At 43.5% G+C, this 13,798-nt stretch overlaps 2 protein-coding genes across 2 annotated transcripts; both read left to right on the forward strand.

The window, feature by feature from the left end:
* The first annotated feature begins 662 nt into the window (after positions 1 to 662).
* kctd14 (potassium channel tetramerization domain containing 14) lies at positions 663 to 2,780 on the forward strand. Its single transcript, XM_064302730.1, has 2 exons — positions 663 to 869; positions 1,417 to 2,780. Exons 1-2 carry the CDS (start codon positions 813 to 815, stop codon positions 2,086 to 2,088), a joined length of 729 nt encoding a protein of 242 aa, XP_064158800.1. The 5' UTR covers positions 663 to 812; the 3' UTR covers positions 2,089 to 2,780.
* A 32-nt stretch (positions 2,781 to 2,812) lies between these two features.
* ints4 (integrator complex subunit 4) lies at positions 2,813 to 13,791 on the forward strand. Its single transcript, XM_064302729.1, has 23 exons — positions 2,813 to 2,994; positions 4,273 to 4,470; positions 4,820 to 4,937; positions 5,117 to 5,223; positions 5,586 to 5,783; positions 5,874 to 5,924; positions 6,177 to 6,265; positions 6,396 to 6,516; positions 6,616 to 6,687; positions 6,891 to 7,065; positions 7,304 to 7,509; positions 7,782 to 7,924; positions 8,066 to 8,181; positions 8,579 to 8,712; positions 9,245 to 9,402; positions 9,812 to 9,905; positions 10,141 to 10,221; positions 10,598 to 10,728; positions 10,897 to 10,956; positions 11,053 to 11,212; positions 11,546 to 11,689; positions 11,854 to 11,974; positions 13,339 to 13,791. The coding sequence occupies exons 1-23, from the start codon at positions 2,941 to 2,943 to the stop codon at positions 13,527 to 13,529; spliced, it is 2,922 nt and encodes a 973-aa protein (XP_064158799.1). The 5' UTR covers positions 2,813 to 2,940; the 3' UTR covers positions 13,530 to 13,791.
* The last annotated feature ends 7 nt before the right edge of the window (positions 13,792 to 13,798 follow it).

The raw sequence follows: 13,798 nt of genomic DNA on the forward strand, positions 1-13,798 counted from the left end.
TGGTTTCAGAGTTGAATAATCGATCAGTGGTGGCATTTAGTGTATGAAATCTACATATGAAAAATGCTTTGTTTTAGAATTGATGTAATGTTAAAAAAAGCATTTGCTCAACTGAAAATTTGAAAATGTATGCCAGTATGTATTATTATAAGCGACAAGTTTAATATTAATATTTCTTAAAATATTAGCGCATATGCTAAAATATAAGTATAAGCAAAAATGAGTATTATAGATGCCAACGCAGGGACAGGGTAAATATTTGATTAATCTTGCACAGGTAAGTTTGCTTGAATAGTGTGTCATGGAATGCATGACACAGCCAGATATGTGTCATGCATACACTATTAAGGATATGAGTGCTCTTATCTGCAAGCGTAATGCCGTAACTAGGCGGTGACTGAGACACAAGATAATACATTTTTTTGCTAAATGAGCTGAATCACATTTTATAACTTTTTGCAATTATTGTTAGGAATGTAAACTTTTTCACCGCTAGTTCTCAATGGGGAAAAGCAGGATTAATCTAAATTTATGTACATATTAATCCCGGTAAATTTAATGAGATACGGGACCTAATACTGTGCCACAACTAGACGAAAAGGGCGTTTACAGACGTGGAGGTGCTTTCGCCTTGAGCCAAGAGGATCATATGCTTGGACATTCCAATACGCATGCGTATGCATGATCTTTTCGAACAAGTACGTGGTTTTCCATAAGACTTCACCACACCCGCCAAGTCTGTATCTTCCTGGAAAGCGAACAAAATCTTGACTGACATACAAGCAGGTTTATTACGCCGAAAGTGGGAAAAGATGAGTCTTCCTGATTGCAAATCTCTCGGGAAACAATCCAACGCTATTTTTCATCTGGTAAGGTGAAACAGATTCCAGAATGTCACTGTCTACTTTAAGGTGCAGGTGCACCTTGTTTTTATTTTAATTTTGGACAGCACTCGATCGCGAGTGAACTGATTTGGATCGGAAGCTTAAACGCGCCATTTCGTAGGTCTACTGAATTATTTTACGATAAATGATTTATTTAGCCCATATGCCACGACGGCTACGATCAGGAATATTTTGGGCTGAGTAAACCACTTCCGTATTCTCAATCCTCGTTTAGTGGATACATACCATATATTGATCGTATAACATTTTGTATACCCTTGAGATGTTTTGATGCTGAGAGTGGTAAACTTTGCCCAATACTATTAATTATTGTATTCGGACAAGCCATATATATCAGTCTGGCAAATGTCCTACTTCACTAAATGTGTGCCTGTAAATAATACTGTAGCTAGGCACACGCTTTTATTTTTTAAATACATTGTTAGCATCAACAGTAAATTCATGAAACCAATATGTGTGTGTGATCTATGGGTTGCATTTTCTGAATTTGTCCTTTTGTCTAAATCCTCAGAACTCACCCATAGTGCAGCTGAATATTGGTGGACATGTGTACTGCACATCACTGAGCACACTCAGGAAGTGCCCCAACTCTAAGTTGGCAGACATGTTCACTGGGCAGCCCAAGCTGCAGACAGATGCTGGAGGTAGATTCTTCATTGACAGAGATGGGACACACTTCCAAGGCATTCTTGATTTTTTGCGCACCCAACGGCTTCCTACTGAGCACGTGCAGGAAGTGTATCGAGAAGCGCTGTTCTATGATGTCAAGCCGTTGGTGAAGCAGCTGGAGGAGACGCCGCAGCTCTTTGGAGAGATGGTGGGAAGACAGCAGTTTCTGGCAAGGGTGCCGAATTACCGGGAGAACCTGGAGGTGATCATTAGGATAGCCCGGGCAGAGGCCATTGCCAGTCGCACTTCCAGTATTATTGTGTGCATTCTGAGAACGGAGGAGGATGTCAACCGATACACTGATGCAATTAACAGCCTGGACACTGACAAAGAGTCAGTGGTGAGCTTTGGCCCTTGGAAAGCCCTTCCCACTGTTGGAGACCTGCTTGACTGTATTAAAATGGACATTGAAGCAAAGGGATACAAGATTACTCTCCAACCACACAGTACTGAGAAAGTGTTCAGTTTCAAGAGCTACGACTTCTTTTACAGGTTGATTTTCACCTGGTGGTAGATGTGAAAAGCAACATCAGAGATGGATGTGGGACATTCACATGCTTGCTTTGTAGTTCAACCAAGTCCATACCATGATAAATGACTAAAATCATTGTAAACCAGATTGAATATTTGGAATGTTCAGAAAACAAATATTCAACATAGCTGCTTTCATAGAGGCTTTCTGTACCTAATTTGCTATAAAAATATTGGAAAAAACCTTTATTGGAGTCTAACATTTGAAGATTCAAACCATAAATGTACAACACAGAACTGCCACATTTGAACCCATTTTCTGTTTACTCTTCCTTTATATTCTGCTAAACTCCCATACTAATGGGAGCTACCGCTAATGTGTACTGACACAATGACAGTGCTGCTTTGTCTTAGAGAATAAACAATTTCCTATGGGTTATATATTAACAATGTGCTACTGATTTATACTCATTTAGATACTCATATTAGTACAAAGTTAAATCTATTGTATTTATTTTTGTAAATTTAAATGAAACATTGTTATTGTGGATAAATGTTATTTCTCTTCGGTTCATATGATAATTGTACAGATATGAGTACAAATGAAATCCAGTGGAAAATAAAGTTGGAATAATATATTTAATAGGAACGTTAACTTTGCAAAACAGTTCCCATTGTTGCACTGTCAACTTCAATGAACCACATCCAAAGTAAATAAAAATTATTGAATTGTGATTGGCTGTGCGTCAAAGATTACGTAGCACTGAACTACGGCAAGTCAGTAGAGGACAGGCTGTACAGCGGATGGCCGTACGAATCAAGCGTACTAGCTAGCTCGCTAACGTTTCAATCATTGATTTACATTTATTATTCCTGGATGCTGTAGGTTTTAACAATGGCAGCACATTTAAAAAAACGAGTATACGAGGAGTTCTCAAAAGTTGTTCAGGTAAGTTTATTATGCCCACTTTAATGTTACATTTTGCGCTTTTGAATTGTACGACTACTGCTAATGTCTGACTACACCTCTCATCTCGGCGCAAGTGGTGAGGAAAAAGCCCTGTAAGCCCGTGGCCTGAACATTCGCATACAATAGCTATTCCGAACATTTTATTCAAACCGCATCCATGTACATCAAGAGCACACTGATAGATTGATCACACGATGTGATTGTGACTGTCAAATTTATTCAGCAATTTCGTTAGGTAAGCTTCTTAACGGGATGCGAGTGAGCTGGCTAGTTAATTCTAGTAGCAGGCTGGCCATCAAGCTAACTTTAGTGAACTGTTTGCTAACATACTGAGAAGCAGAGGAAATACCTTGATTGTCTATGTAACTAGCTATGTATTCACGATAATGGCGAATTGTACGCTCTATAGAATAGAAAGTATGAAGAGATTCTATGCAAAATATTTTCAAAAAACTGATCAGCTAACGTTAGCTGGTGAAGCAAGTTGACGTCAGTGGTTTTTGTGTACAAACCTCTGAAAACACGGTCCTTTTCTAGCTAGGTAGATGCACTTTGTTGCGAAAGAATTATGTTATTTTTGTTATTCTGTTTGTGCGCAAGTTGTTTCGGTACTACAATCACTGAAGCCAGCGGAAATATGAATGCATACATACCATAAAAGTTCGCTAGCAATTTGCTGCTGATATTCAAAAGCAAGCGTAACATGTTATTGGTTAATACTTAGCACGGAATTCGTATTTTTTTATGCTTTGCAGATACAAGCTTCATGAATACCATTCAGAGAGCCTATCACTGATCTGCAGCTACTCAGGAATATATATGAGGCTGATTTGTGTATGTTTGAAAGTCCTTGAGCATTAGGTTTGCAGTCTCGTGCTGAGGAGGTGTTTGTTCAGTCTCCTGAAGGCATGCATGAACACTACTTGATGTGATGTCTCCAACAACAGCGGGGGAAAGACTGTTCCATGTTGTTACAGCAGGGTGGAGGAAGCTCCTGTCAGGGCATTTGGTGTTAGACCTGTGGAGTGACAAGGCATGGTTTGGTGGTAGCCTCCGGGTGGTTCGACCTGGCACATGAGCTGAGGGTAGCAGTGTCATTAAAATAATAACCTTACCTCAAATTAATTGTCTACTTCTCTTGGTGCGTTAACAACTTCGGTATGAATACCAAAGGAATATGGAAGAAATTATTTTTTGAACATTAGCTTATACAATGTGATTTCGCTAACTTGACTTCATTGTTCATCCCATTCTCAGCAACATCCACATGAAGAGGCTCCTGCTAAAAAGCTCCGTCTGACCAAACCCAGCAAATCTGCAGCGCTGCACATCGACTTGTGCAAAGCAAGCACCCCCACCGACGCCCTGCAATATCTCCTACAGTTTGCCCGCAAGCCTGTGGAGGCAGAGAGCGTGGAAGGGGTGGTGCGCATCCTACTCGAACATTACTACAAGGTAAAGGTGAAAGAGACATTTATAGTGGGCATCTTCTTGGTGGGGCTAACGTTATTTAAACCTGAAATGTTCCAGACTCTCTGTGCTGTATATGTATGGCAGCTATGTCATTTGTGTCCAAAGCAGGAGGTTGTGGCTATAAATATATAGGTGTGAACTTAGCCCTTAATTAAACTTGCCACAATAACAACCATATTGGAGTTTTTTATGATGCAATGCTATATTTTACAATTTTGGGAACAGTACATTTTTTAAGACCTTAAATATATTCCTTTAAATATCCCTGTGTCATTTGTGAGCAGCAGTGTATTTTGTAGTTTTGGATGAAATGTAATTTTCTTTCCTGCAGGAAACTGACAGCTCTGTCAGGCTGAAGATTGCCTCCCTCCTTGGCCTATTGTCTAAAACTCAAGGATTCCTGCCTGATTGCATAGTGGATGATGTCATTAGTACACTCAACAATGAAAGTACGTTGTCAAACTTAACATGGTGAAGTTGAAATTTGAGCATTGTGAGTCTAATGTATGACAATTCTGGACACATACATACAGAGCGTGTTCATGAGTTTCATTGGTTTTCTGTGATGGTGTTGAGAGAATGTATCTTGATTCTATTTCCTCCTGAACTGGTTGCCGTGTGCTCCCAGAATCCCACCAGGTTCTGGCTCAGCTTCTAGACACATTGCTGGTCATTGGCACCCAGCTCCCAGAGAACACTAGCCTCAGGCACAGGCTGGTTGAGGTGGCATGCAAGGTGAGCCAAGAAACCACCGCTTGATTGTAAAATGCTGGTATATAGGCATACATCTGTTTTACTTAACACACAACATGAACCAGTGCTTTAAAGATGAAGGGATCAACACCCAAAGACTAGTTCAGGGGTACTTCTGCAACATATCATAAGGGACCTTATTCCACAACTTGAGGACTATAATCTAGTGCTGTAAATGCAATGCCTCATACAGTGTGGATTGCACCCTAATAAATGTTGTTTTCACTGAAGCAAATACCGACAGTTGATTCGCAATACCTGGTTTGTAATCACAACACACATTTTTTATGGGCTCTGGGAGTTTTTTTACTTTTGGTTTTATCTCGCACTTTCCCTTTCTGCAGCACCTGACCGACACATATTTTGGGGTGAGAAACAAGTGCCTGCAGCTGTTGGGGTGTCTGGGCTCTGTGGACAAGCCCCTGGCCAAGGAGAGCGAGGGCGTGGCCGCGGGCACAGCCCCGAGGGATGTGCAGAGCATCATCAGCGACTACTTCGACGACCAGGATCCCAGGGTCCGCACGGCGGCCATCAAGGCCATGGTATGACATCACAGTGCCTTGGGCCCGGGAGAGAAGTATATACAAACAAAGGATGGACTTTTTCTCCTCACATTTTGTCTTTTTTTCTAGTTACAGCTGCACGAACGAGGGATCAAGCTACATCAAACCATTTACAGCCAGGTAAGCAAAGACGGAAGCCGGTTCAAATTTTACCGACACTTATTGAAAATTTAATGCTTGTTATGAGTGATTTACTGTCCTGACATTTTGAGTTATGTGTTCATTGATACTCATTTTACTGTCAGTGTAGCCATTTATACTTTCCCATTTAAATGTATGGTGCAAACTGTGCATTGAATTCAACCTTCACTTTATAGGGCAATGTGAACTGATGGGCATATCTGTGTGCGGCTTGGTTTTCTTCCCCTGCAGGCCTGTAAGCTTTTGTGTGATGACTATGAGCAGGTCCGCTCCGTGGCCGTGCAGATGGTGTGGGTCCTGAGCCAGCTCTACTCTGAGAGGTACCCAACTTCACTTCATCTGCGACACACACATTTATTCACTGCACCACAACCTTTAATGCTTCTGGCTCCAAAACCTTTGGCAATTGCTCAAAAATGTACCTTTCTGTCTCAATATGTCCACATTCAGCATTGTGCCAATCCCTTCGTCCAGCGAAGAGATCCGGTTGGTTGATGATTCGTTCGGCAAGATCAGCCACATGTTCAGTGATGGATCATGGGTCGTCAGGGTCCAGGCTGCTAAGCTATTGGTGAGTGTTGTGGATTTATTGATGAGTTTTGTAGAGTGAATTATCATCCACCCTTGAACTGTGAATGTGGGGATGTAATTAATTCTTTATTTTTTTCAGGGGTCAATGCATCAGGTTAGCCCACATTTCTTGGAGCAGACACTGGATAAGAAGCTGATGTCTGATCTAAGGGTACGACTGTGAAGTGAATGTATAAATTAATATTAGCTTTTTGAATTGATACGAGAGAATCAGCCTCACTGGATTTCTTTCAAAAATAAGCACCTCAGACATCCTTGGGGGAAATTCCCGTCATAGACAGTTTGAACTTGAGTGCTTATGATAACAGATGTTGCAGTGTGAGGTCACAGCGCTGCTTTCCTGTCCTTCCTCAGCGGAAGCGCACAGCCCATGAGAGGGCCAAAGAGCTGTACACCTCCGGGGAGTTCTCCTCGGGCAGGAAGTGGGCAGACGATGCCCCCAAAGAGAGGGTGGACACCACGGCTGTGAACCTGATAGACTCCGGGGCCTGCGGGGCCTTTGTCCATGGACTGGAGGATGAGATGTACGGTGAGTGACTCTTAAATCAAGAGCATTGTGGAAGCATCTGGAATATTATGCTGTGCGTTTGTACCATTCACTGTGGCTGTCTGTGCTTCTCTTGGCCTGTTTGCCTGTCTGTGTCAGCATGTGTGTGAAAGTCTTGCTGTGTATTTCTCTCTGTGCATGTGAGGAAGTGTGTGAGGGTGTAGCGCAGTGCAGCGTTTCCATATTCCCCAGCCCTGACCTGTGTGTGCTCTGTACGCAGAGGTTCGAATCGCGGCAGTGGAAGCCCTGTGTGCACTGGCACAGTCCTCGCCCAGCTTCGCGGAGAAGTGCCTGGACTTTCTGGTGGACATGTTTAACGACGAGATTGAGGAAGTCCGGCTGCAGTCCATCCACGTCCTGCGGCAGATCTCCACCCACATCACCCTCAGGGAAGACCAGCTGGACACTGTGCTGGCCGTGCTCGAGGTCAGTCACCAGGGGGTGCTCACACACTCGGGTCACACCTGCTGGTTAAGGATATGCTGTAATATCTGACTGTCTCACACAAGAAAATGAGTCAGTTTTGGAAGGCTGAAGCACTGTACTGTAGACAGCCTTAAATAAAGAGGATTTGGAGAACTTGATTTTGTTGTGTACCAACATTGTCTCCAGCACTGTGCTGGTACATCATTGGTCATTTGGTAATACATAGTCAGTTTCTTATGAAAGTGCCATAATCCCTGTCTCTAACCTTGCAGGATTCCTCCAGAGATATACGGGAGGCCCTGCATGAGCTGCTGTGCTGCACCAACGTCTCCACCAAGGAGTGCATCCAGCTGGCCCTCCTGGAGCTCCTGAAGAACCTGACCAAGTACCCCACCGACCGCAACTCCATCTGGAAGTGAGTCCCAGCCTACAGTCACTTAATGGCTGAATGTTCAAGTCCTACATGAGATGCTGTGTCATGTGACTGGTAGCTGATTTTAGGACAGAGCAGCAGTCAGGAATGTGGGCATCATCTTGCTGTCCTTCTGCTCTTTAGGTGTTTAAAGTTCCTGGGGGCTCGACACCCAACCCTGGTGCTGCCCATTGTTCCTGAGCTGCTGAGCACCCACCCGTACTTCGACACACCTGAACCTGACATGGATGACCCTGCCTGTATCCTTCTCGCACGCTTAAATAGCAGAGTGAGACATGTCAAGTTCTTTGTCAATGACATCACATTTGTTTGATGTTTTCTGTGTGCATTAGCTGACACCATTACCCAAGGGAGCTTACGTATCTCACATTTTACACATTATCAGTTTATGCACCTGGAATTGGTGTATCGTGGCACAGCAACAGCAAGGTCACACCAGGGGTTAGAACCTGTAAATCACTGTTTACATGTCTAGATCCCAAACCATTGACATTATTTAGAAAGTTGAATATTAAAATGTAATTGCCAAAAGTATTGGTTTGCTGGTTTGCTTTTTTCAGTGCTCCATGCAGTAGCAGTGTTTGAGATGCCCCTCCCCTCCCTCCCCAGGGTTTTCTCCTTGACTCAGCCAATCAGACATCGCCGTGTTGGTGTTGGTTTTTAATGCCGCCAAGTCGTGCCCCACCATGTCGGCTCTGTTCTCCGACCACACATTCAGACATTATGCCTACCTGCGTGACAGCCTCTCTCACCTGGTACCACAGCTCAGGGTAAAAGGGCTTATTCAGCTTGATCACGTTAAAAAGACATGCAGATCAGATCTGTTTTTATTTCATGCTCTAGATTTAAAGTGTCTATCCTTCTATCCTTAATTTTTCCGTTTGGTGGATTTGGTGACATCTATGGTGACTGGTGGTCGCAAAAGTTAGTTTTCACACTCCCAGTATTCGAAATGAAGCTATTACTAGAAGCACATTGAGTGCTTATTTTTCTTAGAAGTCTTAATCCAGCAGTAGAGTATTTTGGAGAAGACTGCCTGGAGACAAGCAACAATGTCGTCTGACAGTAATATTGAGCAACATATCCGATAATTGTATAGATGGTGTTTGCTCTTTTGCATTCTGCATGAAAGTTCCTGCGTGTGCATCATCACTTTTGATTACTTGCCGGGATTTTTGCACCTGACACCACCAGTGGAGAATAGCATATAGAAGAGCAGTTACAGAATGCAAATACATTGAATTGCTTCAAAATATTGCAACAAAATCGCCACTTCCTCTTCATTTCTCCATTGCGTCACAGCTGCCGTGTGGGAAACTGTCCGGTGTGTCAGAGTCCTCAGGCCCGGCGTCCAGCCTGGAGTCAGCCCAGCAGTTTCTGCAGGACAGCCTGTCTCGCGTCTGCACCGTCCAGCACCTGGAGGCCCCGGGGGCCCAGGACCTGCTGGAGTTCACCATCAGGTCAGAGCAGGACTGCCTAACTTGGTTTCTTTCTCCGCTTTACCCCTCTCATGATTCCTCCTGCCTTCACGGGTCTGTTGTGTAATGGAAGAAGCGCAGCAGGCAACACGGCACAGGTAGGATACGAATGCTTGCCGTCCTGTACCGTGCCGTGCTGGTCAGTGGAGAAGCGCGTCATTAGTCTTTGTTTTCCCCAATGAAAATTATATTAATGTTGCTTTCAGCGATTTGCCTTGCAGCTTTGCTCTCTTACATAGACTCTTTAAATTATGATCTAAATTTATCTCAGCCCCAGGTGATCCTACTTTTTTTTGGATAAAAATGGTGACGGTGTTTGAGTCATTGGTAACTACTGCATTAATTGATGAATAAAGAGCTGAAGTTGGCTCTCTGTGATTACCCCGCTCAGAGACCTGCAGAGGCTGGGGGAGCTACAGACTGAGCTGGCTGGAGCTGCTGACTTCTGCGCCACCTACCTGCGCTGTCAGCTGCTGCTCATGAAGGTGAGCGCTCCTCTGATCATTCATTTGGAAAAGGTGTTGAAATGGCTGCAGAATTCTGCCTCTTCTGGGCCAATTCACCAAATTTAGAGCGTTCAGAGAGAGCTGCTAACGCACAACCTCGAAAGAAAGGTACTGACATTTAGTACAACCTACTGAAATGTGTATACATGATTTAACACAAGGTTTAACATTTGTGTGGCAAACATTCAGTTACTTTAAAAAAAATCTATCCTAGGCTTTACAGGAGAAGCTATGGAACGTGGCTGTTCCACTTTACCTGAAGCAGAATGCCATGGCGTCAACTGCAGTCAAACAGGTAAGGGTGGACTGGCAAGAGCTCACAGCTAAGTACACGCTGGAGGGATAAAGGCATGAGATGCGTTCTGCTGTCCTGCTAAACCTTGGAAAAACATTCCCATGCCAACTCAAGCAGACAAACGTGAAGCTCCAGTCGAAGCACAGGGTAGCTTCTGAAATGCTCCCAGTAAATGCTTTTCATTATTGCAGGTTTGTCAACTGCCAAGTAATGACTTGGCGGGGCATGCTGTACACTTAATACAGCAGTACGAGTTTGCCATTTTACATGGTTTTTAAATAGCCACTCAGAGGAGCTGTCAGTGCCAAATGCAGGGCCCATTTTTAGTGTTCTCATATGCTAGAGATGCCTGAGTGAGCTTGATACACTATTTCAGATCCTGGAGGAGACTTACAAGCTGGAGTTCCTGTACAGTGGGCTGGAGACCCGACAGGTGGCCATCATACACCACGTCCGCCTGCAGGCCAAAGCACTACAGCTGGTCCTGACCGCGCGTACACGACGAGGGTCCGTACAGCTCCCCACTATGTACACACACACACACGCACGTTTTACCTGTTTGGAATACTTCAATATTTCAACTTCAATATGAAAATGTGAAGTACAGTTATTTGGCTTAGGTCTATTGTGAATAGCTTTTTCAAATGCTTGATGATGAATCCCTCATCTTTACAGGGTTGAACCTCTTCTTGGCATCTGCGAAAAGTTCCTTCAGGAAGTGGATGCTTTTCAGAGGTATTGCTGTTATACTAACCACACGGTACCCTTTTTTTTTACATTTGTCTCCACTTGTACTGCAGTATCAAATCCCATCTTTATTTCCCCTGCAAGGCTGTTCATCACAGAGCTTCCACATTTCCAGGACAGCTTTGTGGAGAAGCTGCTAGATTTGATGCCCAGGCTAATAGCCTGCAAGCCTCTGGACCTGGTGAAGATCCTGCAGACCACACTGCGGCAAAGTGGCTTCCTGCACCTCAAACTGCCTGAACAGGTCAACACAGCTACATTTGGGATTTGATGATCCTTCCATGCATAGTAATGAAGCTGCATGAACCTACATGGATGGATCTATTCTTTTCTTTTGATGACACACTCACTTGAATCAAACTGTTCTCAGAAGGGCATTCCTTTGACCAGCTCATACAGTTTGAAAGCATGGCAGCATTTAGTTTCTCCACTCATTGTTGGGTTCTGTAAGCCTCATTTTATCACTAGGAAACAGCTGCAAATGCCTGGCCAGAAATTGCCAATGTACCCAGTCATAAAAAGTCTGCCCCTAACATTGCATAATGCTACATGTCTTATTGTAAACATCGTATCTCAGATCCACAGAGCCTCGGCGACCATCATTGAGCCCACTGGAGAGTCGGACAACCCCTTGAGATTCACATCAGGATTGGTGGTGGCACTGGACATCGATGCAACGTTGGAGCATGTGCAAGACCCACAAACATGGGTCAAAGTTCAGGTCATTACTTCCTCATTTCTGTGCTTCCACAGTGCAGCATCTTCCACTGAATCCAGCAAGCAATGATACCATTTGTGTTTAGTTTCTTAATGGCATTGTGACAACGCTGTCATCTGTGTTGGTCTCAGTCATTAGATCAATATATTCCTGTTCTGTACCCTTAGGTTCTGTATCCAGATGGACAATCACATGTAATTCACCCCAGACCTGGAGATTTCAGAAAACCAGGACCAGGAAGACACAGACTAATCACTCAGGTGTACCTCTCCCATTCCGCATGGACAGGTAAAACTGTCAGGCAATACCAGCCATATATTTACGAAAAGTTACTGCTTGTCCTCATAAAATGTAATTGCATCATATTATTTGAATGTGTGTGGGCTGACTCATGACCTGGACCCATAATTCGTAAGGCCTTATAACCAATTGTTTTTCTATGGCAGTACGATCTAAAAGTGTAAATGTATTCCTTAAAATGTGTTGCCTTAATTCGGTTGGATAGGTGTGACAAATGTCAGGCGTCAGTGTAGGGATTATGCTACTGTTTATTTATAGTGACAAATATGTGTTGCTTAATTATAAGGATAATGAAACTCTCAGGGCATTTTTCAGACAGAAGTTACAGGTACTTTCCTTGTTCTCGCACTAAAACTATGTAACTTTGAAATAATGCTCTGTCCCATATGTAGAATACTGGTGTGCATAACTTTTTAATGTTAAATGCCTTTTTGAAAACCTCTAATTATTTTGAAGTGAACACCAGGATTTGGCTTGTACAAAACCGGACAACAGCCTCCTCACAAGCCTGATTTATAAACCATCCCCCAACCCTGTTCCCAAAGACTTACTTGCTTTTGAATCCACACTTGGTGCCTTTTAATTGACTATCTTAGGTTTAATGAAAATTCAAAGCACTCTGGCCATGTTTCCCTGAGTTGCCACCATCTGTCACAAATTCTGTTTGTCTGGATCCCTTAGGTGTGTAGCCTGGACTGGTCTGACCTCGCAGATGGGGCAAATATAGAAAAGAGCCAGGCTTCTCTTCTGGGGACATCATTATATACAGGAAGTGCCAACAGGCTGTTAATACTAATGCGTCACTAGTGCAGGCCGAATGGATTCTGTTTGAATTGTGAAACTTGCGTGTAATGAACCAAGGACATATAACAAGCTCCATGGAAACGGACCTTGGGAGATTTGGTCTGATGGCCTTATTACATGTGCCTGCCACTTTTGCAGTATAGTCCACCCTTCGGTTACCTGAAAATACTGAGGGGAATAAAGCCTCCTGTACAGTAGATACCACGTTTCAGATTTCTTGAGCATATATTTTGTTTCCATCTGAGCAAGTTCAGGAAGTTTCTAACAGCCAAGTATAGTTTCTAAATTCAAGGGAAATAAGTTCACGTGCTTTCAACTTGAGGCACAAGAAAGTTTTCAGATATTGAGATTATGTTGTCCAGAAAGTCTTGTTTTTGTGTCAGTGTAAACTTTTCTCATTTGTGCTTATATGAATATTAAAGTGTGTGTATGTGTAAAGGTAAGGCATTGTAGCCATGTTTGTGTCTGTAGCTTACCTATTCGTCCGACGTGTAAATCTTGTATCCCAACATCACGCTGACTCAGCCCTTCCTTCCCTCTCGTCGCAGAACCGTGTCAGATTGAGGTGAGGCTGCTCCTCGCCTACAGCTCCAGTGCCAGCAGGGTCCCTGCTCCCAAAACACCAGCATGGAATGAGAGCACTGAGGGCTTGCCCTCTTCTGAGAGCTCCACTGAGGGCACCATCCCCTTCAGCAAGCCTGTCAAGGTCTTCATTATGCCCAAACCGGCCCGCCGCTGACCTGGAGAATCCCTGACACTTGGAACCACTGAAATGCATCACTGGCCACGTGCTGGGGGAATATGGAAGTATGACCTGCTCTCGAAGCCACCAAAGAAATCACTGGGGATGATGATGATTTAAATATAGAGACGGTGGGAAATTGTTGGTTGGGCTATACAGTTGCATCAGTATCTTTGTGTGAAGGGAGCTTATTAACTGCTCCAAAGAGTTTTGTATTGTGATATTTTTCTAATTAAAATGCAGGTCCAAAATGCACAAATGTCTTA

Source organism: Anguilla rostrata, chromosome 12, assembly GCF_018555375.3.
Source record: "Anguilla rostrata isolate EN2019 chromosome 12, ASM1855537v3, whole genome shotgun sequence".
NCBI classification, from domain to species: domain Eukaryota; kingdom Metazoa; phylum Chordata; class Actinopteri; order Anguilliformes; family Anguillidae; genus Anguilla; species Anguilla rostrata.

What these genes read in the sequence shown, in the direction of transcription:
- ints4 (XM_064302729.1), top strand. Translation starts at nt 2,941, where the DNA reads ATGGCAGCACATTTAAAAAAACGAGTATACGAGGAGTTCTCAAAAGTT. An exon ending in TAGTACACTCAACAATGAAA is followed by an intron (nt 4,938 to 5,116) that starts GTACGTTGTCAA and finishes GTGTGCTCCCAG; the next exon opens with AATCCCACCAGGTTCTGGCT. An exon ending in GTCAGCTGCTGCTCATGAAG is followed by an intron (nt 9,906 to 10,140) that starts GTGAGCGCTCCT and finishes AATCTATCCTAG; the next exon opens with GCTTTACAGGAGAAGCTATG.
- kctd14 (XM_064302730.1), top strand. Translation starts at nt 813, where the DNA reads ATGAGTCTTCCTGATTGCAAATCTCTCGGGAAACAATCCAACGCTATT. An exon ending in CCAACGCTATTTTTCATCTG is followed by an intron (nt 870 to 1,416) that starts GTAAGGTGAAAC and finishes CTAAATCCTCAG; the next exon opens with AACTCACCCATAGTGCAGCT.